This window comes from Macaca mulatta, chromosome 8 (genome assembly GCF_049350105.2).
Source record: "Macaca mulatta isolate MMU2019108-1 chromosome 8, T2T-MMU8v2.0, whole genome shotgun sequence".
In the NCBI taxonomy this organism is placed as follows: domain Eukaryota; kingdom Metazoa; phylum Chordata; class Mammalia; order Primates; family Cercopithecidae; genus Macaca; species Macaca mulatta.
The window spans coordinates 34366143-34380877 of record NC_133413.1 but is presented as its reverse complement, the minus strand read 5'-3'; the positions used below and the strand labels follow the sequence as shown (position 1 = coordinate 34380877).

The 14735-nt window shown below is 40.4% G+C and overlaps 1 protein-coding gene across 7 annotated transcripts in view; it reads right to left on the bottom strand.

The window, feature by feature from the left end:
* The window catches only part of NRG1 (neuregulin 1), a 218667-nt gene extending 208863 nt beyond the window's left edge, over window positions 1–9804 (bottom strand). For 3 of the 7 annotated variants that reach the window (XM_015145141.3, XM_015145147.3, XM_015145143.3), the window contains exon 1: window positions 8999–9804. In XM_015145141.3, coding sequence (XP_015000627.3) covers window positions 8999–9098 — 100 coding nt within the window. In that variant the 5' untranslated portion in view covers window positions 9099–9804. The remainder of the gene's footprint in view (window positions 1–8998) is intronic. The other 4 variants (XM_015145146.3, XM_015145142.3, XM_077943425.1 and 1 more) reach the window with 3 other exon arrangements.
* Between the last annotated feature and the right edge of the window lie 4931 nt (window positions 9805–14735).

Below are 14735 nucleotides of genomic sequence, written 5' to 3'. Positions count from 1 at the left end.
TCTGTAGAGGCCACAGGGACTAGACTCTATGCTCTCCCTTAGCTTCTGTTGATTCTTCGAGAATGATAATGGTCTTTGTCTTTTCTGCCTTTTTTAAGTGGATCGCTGTCCTTTGGGATGGGGCATAAATAATATGCACAACATTTAAAACTCCACTGTTCCTTTCTAAATATCAAAATATAATAAGTAACTGTTTCTATTGACATTTCTCCTTCCTGTCAGGCCGAGGGTACTTGGGAACACACAATATCACCAACATGTTTGAAAAAAAGAGAAGAAAAACCCTCAAGACATAAGTCTCTCATTTCTATTCAATTTAATATATGGAAAATCATGTATTTCATTTTCCATTCAACTCAGTATTTAAATTATTGGTTTCCTCCTGACAAACCCACCCGCTCATTTCCATAATGTCTGTAAGTACTACTCTTTCCCAAAATGGATAATGCATGAGCAATCCCCCGGGAAGGTTCCAACTGTACAGCAAGGTGACCTCACTAAAACAAATTATAATCATAATCTATTCTGTGTATTTCATCTAATCCTTCTGGGGACAATACACCAGCCTTCAATATTTTTCCCAGAAATAGATGACAATAAGTTTCAATATGACTGCTATTATAACTGTTTCTAAAGATCTATCATCTCATGGGCTTCAAGACAGATCGGCCCCCCACCCCCATTTTTAAACAATTGAAACTACAGAATGGAAAAGGAATACTATAATTTTAAACAATAAAATGTTGTACATAATCCCAATACTGTACTTCCATTTCACCCTGTTGGCAGAAAAGAGATAAAGTATCAAAACATATAAAAACAGGTTTGATACATACACACAAAAATAATGCCTACTTGCTGGGTATGGTGACTCACGCCTGTAACCCCAGCACTTTAGGAGGCCAAGGCAGGCAGATCATGAGGTCAGGAGATCGAGACCATCCTGGCTAACACGGTGAAACCCCGTCTCTACTGAAAATACAAAAAAAATTAGCCGGGCATGGTGGGGGGTGCCTGCAGTCCTAGCTACTTGGGAGGCTGAGGCAGGAGAATGGAATGAACACAGGAAGGGGAGCTTGCAGTGAGCCGAGATCACGCCACTGCACTCCAGCCTGGGTAACAGAGCAAGACTCAGTCTCAAAAACAAAAAGCAAAAAACAAAAACCAATGCCTAGTTGACACACAAATGAAAAATTGTGTTAATTAATTTACTATTATTTGTTCTGAAAAAATATCATTGCAAACTGGAATTCTGACATCTCCTTGTAAAGGCTGGTTTTAGATTCCCTGTGGGATAACTAAAGAGACTGTGCTCTAAATATGTAATGTAAGTCTCTAAAATTGGGAGATTATATGTAACAAAGGGAGGAGTTATATACAGTTTTAAAAACTGGCTATATTGAAATTTGAACTTTATTTATAAAATAGGCCATCTAATAATGAGATGCATTTTCACTTGATGATAAAAGTCACACATTAAAACTACTAAAAAGCTTGCATTGATATAGTACTGTGAAAGTGAGTAAAAGATTTTCTTTTTCTTTTTTTATATTACTCCATAACTAAAGCCCGAATTATTCAGCAGTCTTCCATATTTCCTACTCATTGCTCTGTAATCTCTCTGTAGAAATAATGGTGGTTAAGATAAGGTGCAGTAACTATTTGCTAATAGGTCAAATAAAAATGAGTCATATTTTATGGTAGAAACTTACTACTTTTCTCGCCAAGGGAAAATGCTAGTTGCTCTGTCATTCTAATTTTATGCTAAATTCATTTAATATGGACGTCATTTGAGCTGATTTATTGGTTGCAAAACATGTTACTGCTTCAGTTATCACTAGCTCAGATTTCTTTTATGTATTACTTCAATCCTACTTAATTATTATCAAAAACTATATTATTTTTTTCGAAGTTGTCATTATTTTAAAGAATATGTAAAGAATAAGTAAAGTCAAATTATATTTTCAAAGTCCAAATATTAAACTATATGACATGGACAATATTCAGCCAGGTATGACCTACAAAATTGACAATTTCATATGGTTCAATCTAATAAAACATTCCGTGACTCTCATACCACTGAAACTAAAACTACAGCTGCCCAGCGAAGGCCTGCCTATCGAAGCTGTGGAATGAAAGGTTTGGGGCACTGTGGCAGAGCAAAGGCTATTCCCATCAATGATATATTTCTTGGAGCAAGAAACAATGGGAACAGTATTACACTTTAAAAAGAGAAGGGGAGTAACATACTGAGAGTAACTCAGTATGCCTCAGTAATATACTGAGGGTAACTCAGTATGTCAAAGATAACAAGTATAGGGTGGAATTAACATAAGCAGGTAAATCATAAATACAAGGGTCATGTGACCATATTAAAATATCAGCCCATGATCCACAAGAATTAGTCACTCAAACCTGTGTTCAAAAATGTGCACTCAATCAAAGTGGGGCTCCTAAACATGTGTTGCCCTGGGTTAAGGAAACAAAGTGATAGGAATAGATGAAAACAAATATGTTAGTAAAGATCTGTTGTCCAATTTTGATGCTTTCACATATAGCTTTCCAATGCCAGAGTGAAACTCTTAAATAGCACTAAATCTCTTTGTGGGTACCATGTGCACTTCAGTGGGAGGGAGCTGTTGTAAGGGGTGATTGGAAGGTATTTAAAGATGCTTGATTCCCTTGGGGGAAAGTCCTAGAGGGAATTAATCTGACAGATGTCCCCTTGCAAGCTGACCACTGCATCAACATCATCAGAATGATGTTTTAGAATATTCTAATTTAGAATTCTTAATGAATTAGGGCTATGTGGTCCAGCTGGAAAACAAACTCCAGTTGAGGCAGCGAACATGTATGGAATTGGGACTCTATTCTTCCAGTAGATTGCCCAGAATACTGCAATAATTTAAAAAAAAAAAAAGTGAGAGAGAGAGAAAAGAAGTCAGTCTTTGGGGAATAGCAGTGTGATGCTCCTGGAGCACCCTCTGGAGGCCAGAAAAAGGTGACACCGGGCACAGGAAGAATGAAGAGAATTGTGATCATCTCTGCCCTGTGCAGAGGCAGAACTCCACAGAGCTCACTCGACTTGGACTGAAAAATGCACTTCATCAGTCATAATCAGGGCAACATAAGAAAGTGCATATCGGATTTCTAGTTTAAAAATGCAAAAGAAATCGAATGTGTTAACGACATTCTCAAATAATTTTATTTCCGAATTTAAAAAATTAACATATTTTCTGCCTACATTCTGAATTCTTCTGGGAATCTACTGCAGAGGCTTTAAAAAAATATTTAGAAGAAAGAGATGAGAGCATGGAATATTTTCCTTAATAAAATGTACTTTTGTAAACAGGGTTATATACAGTGAATTATGAGTGAATTGTTGAAAAGTAGCCAGCTTTATGCTTACTAAAACTAAATATAAATTAAGTTGTCCATTTTTTCTTTTTTCCTAACACCTCACTTTTTCTAAAGCGACAAACACTGACATCTATTGGTATTTTGGTAGCTCGCTTTTTTTTAAATCTATTAAAACATATGCAAGGACGTACACAAGTGCAGACGTGCACAAAATTAGGAGGAATCCAAAACATTCGTTCCTCTAAGAAAACTTCATTTTATGTACCTTAGTGGCATAGTTTTTATCTGGGTAAAATAAATCCGTTTTCAAGCTAATACCATCTGATTTAATTTTTTGTTTTTTCTATTTGTCAAGAGGGGGAGCTCCAGGGTTAACTAAACTACCAGAAGTTCATTCATTTGCGTCTCTGAGCAAATAAAATTACTCACTCAAAATACTGGCATTTGGTTTGTTTTCATCTATCACAACAGAACATGATAAACTATCAGTACTGTTCAAATCGAATTTAACTTGTTACTTTGAGAATGCTAACAGAATGTTGATTTGGTAAGAATCTATCACACTTTCAGAACTTTAAACACTATAGCCATTCTAGAAAGGCTAAGGAGGAAATAAAAAGCTAGAAACGTGGATTTAATATATTCCTTATTTTGTTTATATTTAGAAACACCTGCACTCAATTCTATGAACATTGCTGGCAATATACTGTTATGCTTGAAAAAAAGAGAGTGAGGGGAAGGTTGGTGAACACTTTTGTTTTTCAATTGCTGCAATTTATGAGTCCCAAAAGAGAAGATTATGTATTCTATACAATAAAGTGGGGTTTAAGCATCAACTCTTAAGTGTTGCCAGAAAAAAGAGTCATGTTTCAAAATCTTCTCATAGCTTGAAACCTCATTTTTCTGCCAGAGATAAAATTATGTTGCACCTCACTCTACTTTCAATATTTAGATTGAGTTCAGTACTGTTTTCATAATATATATATGCAGTTATGGAATTTGACACTCTTATCCACTTTTCTCTAGTTTTACAGGTAGTACATATTAATATTTATACCCAGTGTAATCTGAGGTCAGCTTGGGATATTTTTTACCATAAAAGGTAAATTTTGGAAAGTATATCAAATATCTTTGCAAAGACACAGATAATTCACTTCTTAAGTAGTTTTATAAAGACATCTAATATTACTGGGCACTTATTACACGTTGGTTGATGTTCAGAGTGCTTTTCATGGATTATTTCCTTTAAGCTTCATGAAACCCTCATGATAATAATAATACTATTATTATCCCCATATTACAGAAAAGGGAATTTAGGCACAGAAAGATTAAGTAACCTTCCCATGACTACATATTTAAGAACAGTCTAATTAGGATTTAAACCCAGGCAATCTGGTTGAAGAGCTAAAGACTAGGCCATCTGGCATCTTGCTGCCTAATAGCGAGGAATTTTCTTATTTTCGAAACGACAGATGACAAAATACACAATATACATCTGTTTTACTGCCAGGAACATGGTAAGAATTCAATAAACAGCAGTTCCCTCAATTATAAACATAAAAGTGTCCAGCACAGTGCCTGGCATGTAGTAGGTATTCAGTGTTCACATGTTTGTCTAGTATTTTTTGGTTTTATATATATATTTTTTTCTCCTTTTTCATTGGTGTTATCTGACCATTTCATGGGTATGAGAAGTATTCATGTTTGAGTATACAACTTTCTTCCACTCTTCCTGCTATTTTAATTCTGCAAAATAAGTCCTATTTCATTCTGTGAATAATCTTTAATGTTTTTAATAATTACATAGGCTAGGTGGTTACAAGTAACCAGCTTGAAACAGATCACTGGACATTCCTCTTGTTCTGTAAACACAGGCTGCCCTGTTAGGGTCACGGCACTTTATACCCAAGAATGTTTACAAGCACTTCGGCCTGCAGAGCCACTTAGTGAGGGAAACAGGTGGGTGATGTCATTGGAGAAACTCACAGCCTGCTTCTACCCATTTGGGATACTAGGTTTCTCAATGTTTCCTTCACCTATACTCACAAATGCCCCTCCTACCAGGAATGAAGGGAGACAAGATAGTTCTAGAATCCGGCTAGGCATGATAGCGAATTTTTTCCAGGTTATTTAAGAGGAGAAAATAAAAAAGATAGAATTCCGTGCAGAGGTGCAGAGTAAGAACATATCAACAAATAGAGAATCATAAAGGAAGCTTAGAGTCAAATACCAATTGGCCAAAAATTTAAAAAAACAAAAAAACAAAGAAAAAAACGGCCAAGCACAGTGGCTCATGCCTGTAATTCCAGCACTTTGGGAGGCCGAGGCGGGTAGATCACGAGGTCAGGAGATCGACACCATCCTAGCCAACAGGGTGAAACCCTGTCTCTACTAAAAATACAAAAATTAGCCAGGCATGGTGGCGCACACCTGTAGTCCCAGCTATTCAAGAGTCTGAGGCAGGGGAATCACTTGAACCCGGGAGGCGGAGGTTACAGTGAGCCGAGATTGCACTACTCCACTCCAGCCTAGTGACGGAGTGAGACTACGTCTAAAAAAAAAAAAAAAAAAAAAAAGGCTCTGATTTTGTAATTCAGGCTTCAAGAGAAAAAGTCTGTTGAGCTGAATCAGTATGAAGAGACTGGATATGGGAGGTCCAGCATCAAGGAGGCCCATGCTCTTACAGGGCCCTTGGTACACGAATCAGCGATACAGTACCCAAGACCATTCTTAGTTTGCTTATTCTGACCAAAGGAATCAATGACTCCAAGGACTTGGGACCTATTAGAGCTATTATTATGGAATAGGTAATTCTGCTGAACATCTGCAGCCCCAATAGTGTGCAATTCAACATTTAATTAATTGTACAAAAATGCGGATGCTCTGAAATAGCCATGTATGTATCGCATATCAGTCACTCATGCCATATGAAAGTTAAAGAAGCCTTTTTCCCCTGAAAATTTCCCTCCAACAGATGTGTTTATGCCTATGTGTACAATATAGCACACAGCGGGGCTGAGTGGCTGAGATCCCACCCCATTATCTCTCCCCTGACTGTTATGAGGCAATGTTAAAACAGCCAAAGAGAGGCTTGGCTATTACACACATATCATCAAGGACAGACAGTTGCAGCGGCTGTTTTAAGAAGCGGGTGAAACGTGGAACTGACAGACACTAAGATGGGAGCAATACAAGAGACACTTGTCCTCATAAGTCCTAATTTGGGCTAGCGTGGCAAGTGTGAATACTAGAGTTATGGCATCTAGAGGTTGTTCCTTTGAGGATGCCTGAAACCTAGAGTGTGGGTTTTTCTCACAAACCATTATGGTCATCGGGTATGAATTCTCCTAAGACAAGGAAAACTACACTGGCACTTACCATTATAAGGAAAATGACAAGGAAGGAAAGAAACACTGATTCTGAAGCATTGTTTGTAATGCCATGTGCTTCTATATAAAGCTGGTTTCAAGTTGTTGACCATTCTTTTTGAATCAAATAAAGAATACATATTCTTATCTGGTTTAAAAAGCACAAGATGCTTTGAAGGGGGTAAAAAGTCCCTCCCCAAAAAAGATTATAATCTGGTGGAAAACAGATAAATATACTAAAAACTAACCTACAGCCAAAGTCACTCCAATTTTTCAGGAAAGACAGTTAAGCAAATGTCACTTAAAGATACTGACTTAGCTGGTTTAGAGGGAATCACTGCTGTGCCTCTGGAAAGCAGATTAGAGCCACCAAGGAAGCTCTGGTGCTCTGTGTCAAGAGAGAGCATAGCTAATCACAAGACAGCTGCCTACCTAGTAGATAAGATCTGGTGGGCACAGAAATGCCTGCCTCCTAAATCCCTCCCCCACTGAACTTGTCAAGTTTCTGTGTTATGGTGCTGCTGCTAGGAGCCCTTGACAAAATGCATACCTATTACTTGTAAAGGGTGCTACTTCAGACCACTGGCCCCTCCTTAATTCATTAGACCATCTACAGAGGACCACAGAAACTTCTGAAGGCAATGAGCAGGGAGGCAGGAGAAGAACACAACCACAAACAGTGATAAGCGCCCCCAAAATAACTCTTTACAACGATTTGAGCTAGGTCTGAAATCTCTGTAATTTTGTACGATGACCTTAGAAAGGACAGTACACAAAGTCACGCAAGGAAGTAACTAATCCAGCTCCCCAATTTCATATCTTGTTGAATAAAATGCTATGGTCTCTCCCCAAAACATAGGGTAAAAATAAGCAAAAATTCAATACATCCTCATGAGGGGCAATGACCAGTAATTAAGTGAATACGATCAGCAGTATCTTATTAAAGAAGCAAGCACAAGAATGGCCAGTGGTGAAACAATTACTCTCTGTTCAATTTCTGTTTGCTCAAAACTCTGCTGAAGGTTTCTGCCAGTAACCCAGGTTCTGAAATGCTATCAGTGACACCAGTAAGAGGACCAAGCAAATGTAGTTTTCTTCCAGCAAGGGACAAATACTTCTACGACATTACCGTAGCCACAGTATTATCAAGTACTATTGAATTAATTCTTCAGAAGTACTTCATGAAATGTGCGTTGGGAGCATGCTCAAAGCGACTTAAGGCATCCAGATCAATTAATAATTGGGAATTGCAGAGGCAAAAAATAAATTCTCCCCCATCTCCTTCCTCCCCTCTTTTATCAGCTACCAATCACTCATAAACAAGTATTTATTCGACATGCCTCTTTTGTCCAAGGTAATGTCTAAAGCATCAGCGCTTCCTAGGGACATCTAAGGTAAAGCTTTCATTCATGCTCGTGTTCTGATGATGAAATACAAGATTTGTTTCTACAAAGCTTCAATTGCCATTTTATTATATAGATAACCAGCAAACAATTGGGTTCAAAAATTCAGATAAATGGTTGCTTTCTGACATCTCTTGGGAAAGTAAATGAACCGTATTTATCACAGAGGTCTTGAAAAATAGAACTGTTAAGCCAAAAGTTTGTAGAACTTGTTTGGCGCAGAGCTGATTCCTGGCACTGGACTAGATTTCATCTGCTTCGCTGACCTTTAGGAATCCCTGCGCTGCTCTGAGTCTCCATAGCGCAGGACTGAATCAAGACGAACCGGCGCGCACTCTACATCGCTTGCCCTCTGCCCCAAAACGCCGAAGCTAATTTCCCACGCGGCCCCTTGCTCGACCACCCACTTCTGCGCTGCCAGGCACACCGAGGGGACGGCTCTCCCTCCAGGAGGCCCGTTCCAGCGTTTCCCGCTAGAGGGCACACGGCCCCCGTGCAAAGCGCTTCTGGCGCGGGGCACGCGCGCACGCAGCCTCGACTCCTATACCCCAGGTCCCACTCCCGGGCTGGGCTCCCCGGCTAAGGCGCTGGGGAGGGGCCGTGCCAGGGAGCGCAGAGCTCCCGGAACCCTGGGAGGGTGCGGCTGGGACCGCTGTCCCTTGCCCTGCGCTCTGGGAGTTGGCGCCCGGTAGGACTCGGCGCCCAGGTGAGCGGCGGCCCGGAGGAGGGGAAGCACCGCGCGACTCCACGGGCGCTCAGAGCACAGGGCGAAGCGGACGGGTGAGGTAGAGGGGAGGGAGAGGCCACCGCATCCGAGGAGGAGGAGTAAGAGAAGGATTGCGGGCCCGGGCCACGCTGCGCACCCACCTGGGCTATGGCTGCCCGCCGCGGACTCGGGCTTCTTGCCGGAGCCTCGCTCCTTCTTCTTGCCCTTCCCTTTGCCTCTGCCTTCTTTGCGCTCGGACATCTCGCCGGAGACGGAGCGCTCTACGCGGACGGCTCTCGGCGCAGGCGAGTTTGGTCCAAGGGCTCGGAGTGGGTTTGGGAAAAGTTTGTCCCTCCAGGAGGAGAGGGAACGGTCGAGCTGAGGCGCTCGCGCGGCGCGGGGGCGTCTCCCGTTGCCTGCAGAGAGCGCGGCGCGGACGCTGCGGGCGGTCCCGGCCACCTGGAACGGGCTCTCGCCCTGGCTCTCGGGGCTGCTCCTGTCGCCCAGGGAAGTCGTCGCTGAGTCCCGCCGCTGGCAGCTAGCGTCCTGGCCTCTGCCCGGCGCCCTCGCAGCCCGATCGGGGAGAGGTTGTCACCGTCCCGCTCGCGCTCCCATCGTCCGGGCAGCAGCCGCCGCTCAGCTCTTGGCCTCCGCGCGAGCCGGGAGTTCCAACAAGTTTCGGGGAACTCCTCGCCGGCTCTTTTTCAATTGCCCCGCAGCCACCCACCTCCCGCCCGCAGGTTGGAGGCAGGCGCCTCCTTCGCACCCTCCCCTGGCCTCGCCCCCTCCCTCTTCCCCACCACACCCCCACCCCGAGGCGCGGACACGCCACCGGGAGGAGCCTGGGCTCGGCGCTCCCGGGCGCAGCCCCTTTTCCTCCCGCGCGGGCAGGGCAGGGGGCGGCGGCGAGGCTGCCGGGAACCCCCGACAGGGGTCGCTGGACGCTGCGCGGAGACCGAGGCAAGCGCCCGGGAGACCCGGGAACCCAGACGGAGACCCGACACTCTCGCTGCCCGCTTTTCTCCGCAGCCAGGCAGTACCTGGGAGGGCTGATCAGTCCCCTTCCACGCGGAGAAAAACAGCGCAGAGAAAAGTTTGCAATTCCAACACCTGTACCCCAAGCGGAGGCTCCGTGGTCAGGAACCCTGGAAGGGGTGCGGGGGAACTTTGGTGGCTTTTCCAGAAGAGTTCGGGATTCATTCCTTAACTCACTTAAGTGCAAAAGCCCTGTCGCACGTAGTCGAAAATAAACTCTAGGTGGAAGGGAGTTTAAGGTAAGATAATTCCTTCCAGGTGCACAGGAAAGGTTAAGCGAACCTTAAAAATGCCAGGTTGCGCTCTCCTGCTGGGTCTGAGCCGTGTGTGTGTGTGTGTGTGTGTGTGTGTGTGAAGTGCCTGTTAGAAATCTCCAGCTTTTCCTTAGAAAAACAACCTGGCCTCTTCTAAGGGGGTGCCCCTAAACTACGTTTCTTACTACAACTTAATTTTCAGAGGAACTGATAAAAAACACATTTCGGAGAACGACTGAGAATAATTAAAATTACTGCAGTCACTGGAAGTCCCTCAGTTCTGCCTAGTGGAAAAGCAGGCAGGGAGGGGTAGAATGAAGACACAGAACTGGAGATTCTTAATTCGTGAATGTGGGGTTTCTCAGATTCAAACTTTACTCAGAACTGCGCGTGAAACCTACTCCTTCCCTTGTCCTCCCTCTGGTGGAGAATTCTAAAGAGCAAGGAAATAAGAATACATTGACCCCTCCGCTGCAAAGGACAAACGTTAAAGACCAGGGTAATCGCGCACCACGGAAGGATCCAGAATTGTCCACATGTAGAGAAATCATTCTCAGAGTTATACCACAGCTGTGGCTAACTTAGACTGTTAATTTACAGTGAGATACTCTTGTGTTGTGGTCGGGAAGTGGTGATTTGGAGCAATCCATATTCAAAATCTATTGCTTCACTTTAAAAATGACTTGTTCTTGGTTTTCCATTTTCTGGGGTCAATGCTAACTGAACTATTACCTACACACAGCCCTCTCACGGTATTTTCTGATGGCCACAGTTTAAATAAAAGTGCAATCTGGAGTGTCTCCTTGATATGTAGATGGGAAGGGAGGGAGACAAGTATGTTCACTTTAAAACTGTCCTAAAATCACACTAATTTTATTCTAGTTTAATTTGCACTGTCTTAAGAACAAAACTCTGTTGAATGGGTTTAACTGTGAAAAGATATCCAGCAGTCTTGCCATCATTATAGTTTAAAAGTTTGATGTCCAAATAGCTTCTGATATCCTTCCTACAAACACCAAATATAAATTTCACTGGGCTATAAAAACAGCAAAAGCAGAGAAAAGATGATGAATATATCTCAGTAGCACTATTAATATTCCACAGAGACGAATGCAAGATGGAGTCTGAACATTGGCTGAAATAACTCTGTTTTCCCAGGAGGGGGCCAGTGCTCAGTAAGCAGGAAATACCAAAATTCAGAGAAGTCCTTTCAAAACAGATATTTTGTCCTGAGGATGTGAGACAGCATAGGGGCTTAGTATACACTACCGCATATTCTCAAACATGTCATTATGTTAGAATTGAAGGACTGAGAGCAAAGATGTATTCTGGGATTTTTTTTTTAATAAGATTTCCCCCAATTAAAAAAAGAAAAGGCTCTAGTAGTAAAATCTGTTTCTATGAAAATATTGTAATTCCGCCACTCTTGTTTAGAGTCTGGATGTTTAGCTTCACAAAACAGCTTACTGGTCATTTGTTAGAGTAATTTTTCAGTGAGGGTAGTGGAAAAGACTACGATTTTGTGGTACATTTTCATTTAAATGAACCTGAGGAGGTAGTTGACAGTCTTCCAAAATTAAGCATACATGACTATAAAAGAGATTACAGATACTATGATGACTTAAAGATAAAATATAAAAGCAGGATTCCTACAGGAATTTTAGGGCTGAGGAATGAAATATGAAGGGAGGGAGGTGAGTATAAATGAGCATTTAATAATTGTTTTTCCTTGGTTTGATGCAATAGAGCAGAAAAGACAGGACAAAAATTGCAATGATAAATATTGAAGGAACTTTAAGGAAAGATGATGAAATGGCAATTTCTTGACAAGGATCCTTTCTGGAACCATATCCAGATTCTGGAGTTACATTTTAGTTGTCACTTGCAGCTGAATTATCAGGAAATTCATGGCTCAGTCCAAAAAGGTTTTTTTCTAATATATTGTTAGATCTTTATGTTATTTAATGTTAATTTTAAGGGGTTTTATTACATTATTTATGACCAGCTAAAAGATTAACTAAATAAATGTCAATTTCTCAGTTAAAACATTTATGAGATTTATCAAGAATTTGATATTGTCCTTAAATTATTCATCTCTGTGGTCAGGAAGTACAAATGAATTTCTTTTGCATTTGTAAAAATCCTTGGAAGTGACCAGAACAATGGAGGGAGAAAGGAGGAGGAATATTTTAGCTTTAAAAAACAAAACCCAATTGTATGATTTAGAAGTGATGACAAATCTTAGTGATTTAATTTTATTAATTTGTATATTGTTCAGATCTTAGATCATGTATTATATAGGGTATATCAGCTCCCAGGTAACTTGTCAACATAACTCCTGATAAAAAGAGTGGAGATTTTAAAAAATAAACACCTTGGGCATTAAAGAAATGCAAAATTTAGATCTCACATTAAATGACAGCGTAAGAGAAACACAATCGTGTGCCACTACATTTTTCCTTGGCTAGACTTAACTTTTAGAAGGACTCTTAGAATCTACAAAGCTGGCTGAATAGATCCTTTCTCTCAGTAAATCCCATTTGGGAAATACTCCAAGAAAATTTTTAAAACATGGAAAAATTAAGACTAACATGAAGACAAATTGCATTTTTGGCAAAATATTATGCATATTGACAGTAATGGGACTTTATAATTCTGCAGATGGTCACTTTTAACTTTTTTAGATCAAGTAACTTAAGATAATTTAAACAAAGATTACTTTTTTAAAAACTTTGCAACAAAGTTGACATTAATGAAGATGCATGAATGCAAAGAAAATCTCACTCAGCAGAGTCAACTTCAAAACAACCACTAAATGTATATGATTCATTCATTCACCAGGCATTTACTGAACTAAAATGATAGGCCGGGCGTGGTGGCTCATGCCTGTAATCCTTACACTTTCGGAGGCTGAGATGAGTGGATTGCTTGAGCCCAGGAGTTCAAGACCAGCCTGGGTAGCATGATGAAATCGTGTCTCTACCAAAAAAAAAAAAAAAAAAAAGATACAAAAATTAGCCAGGCGTCGGCGTCGTAGCATGATGAAATCGTGTCTCTACCAAAAAAAAAAAAGATACAAAAATTAGCCAGGTGTCGTGGTGCTCTCCTGTAGTCCCAGCTACTGGGAGGCTGAGGTGGGAGGATCACCTGAGTCTTGGGAGGTCGAGGCTGCAGTGAGCCATGAATGTACCACTGCACTCCAGCGTGGGTGACAGTGAGACCCTGTCTCATAACAATAAATAAATAAATAAATAAATAAATAACAAGCTAGGCAGTAGAGAAACAGAACAAACTATTGTCTCTGATCTCATGAACCTAAAATATTGTGAGAAAGGCATAAAAACAAATTAAATATGACAATACAATATGAAAAACAAGGCCAGATAAGTTTTCTGGATTTGAAGCTCATAAAATTTGGGGGATCTTTTTAAAGAAAAATACTACAAAATTAAACATACAAATTTAGGTAATAAGAAATTAAAGAGTCTCTTGCAAGTCAGAGGCCATGAAGAGTAAGCTTTTGGCCTTACTCTTGGTAAATGGTAAATTTACTTTCAGTGATTCCAAGCATATTCCAGCATCTGTACCATAATTACAGAATGGTACATGACAATTATATACTATTTTGGAGATTAGATAATACTGTTACATAATATCACTATAAATAGGAGACATTAACAAGCAATCAAAAGGAATACACACAAAACTGAAATAAGCAAAGAGGGAGGAAATTGAGGTGAAAGGAGGCTTAATAATTCACAGATTTGCAATTGTCCTGTATGTTCAGTTAGACTCTTAGCATCAACATGCGTGTTGAGTTGATTAGGCAAAGCACTTCTGACCAGCAAGACACCCTGGCAAAACTAGAAGTGGTCCCCTTCGTTTGGCAAATATTTAATAGAATTACTAATTAATCATATTGTCTGCTGTGAAGACAGTTTTATGATGAAATTATGAGTTTAGAATTCAAAGAAAAATGCTAAAACGCAATGTTCAAACAACATTAAAATGAAATCTTTATGTTTTTCTGCTTGTGTGACTTTTAAAAATTACATACTAATAATTACTATTATTTATCATTACTATTAATGATAAGATTACTGTCATGATTGTAGTGTCATTACTGATATAATGGATTAAAAATGGTTAATACTGCTAAATGCCATTGCCAAATTTCTTCTTCTGGCCCTGATAAACAGGGCCAGCGTCATACGTTTCTTCTGTAATGAGGTGGATATATAAGACAATAATTTTTGAAAACATTTGAATTTCTTATAAGAAGAATACCATCCCACACAACTTTTCAGTTACTTTTCCTGACCTCTGCATTATTTATCTCCCCTCAGTCCCCTGGCAAGGCACTCTTAATTTAGACGTGTATATGATGCAAATATATATATACTTATATATGCATATGTGTACATACACATATACATATATAGACATACATGTGTATACATCTGTTTATTTGTGTGTCTATATATATGTATCTGGGTATATAATTTCTCATTCCCTTTACTGGAAATGGAAAGCATTGTCTGTATTTGAATATAAGCCTATAAAAGGCAGAGATTATATATCCTTTTTTCCATTTATTTTATATTGTTAT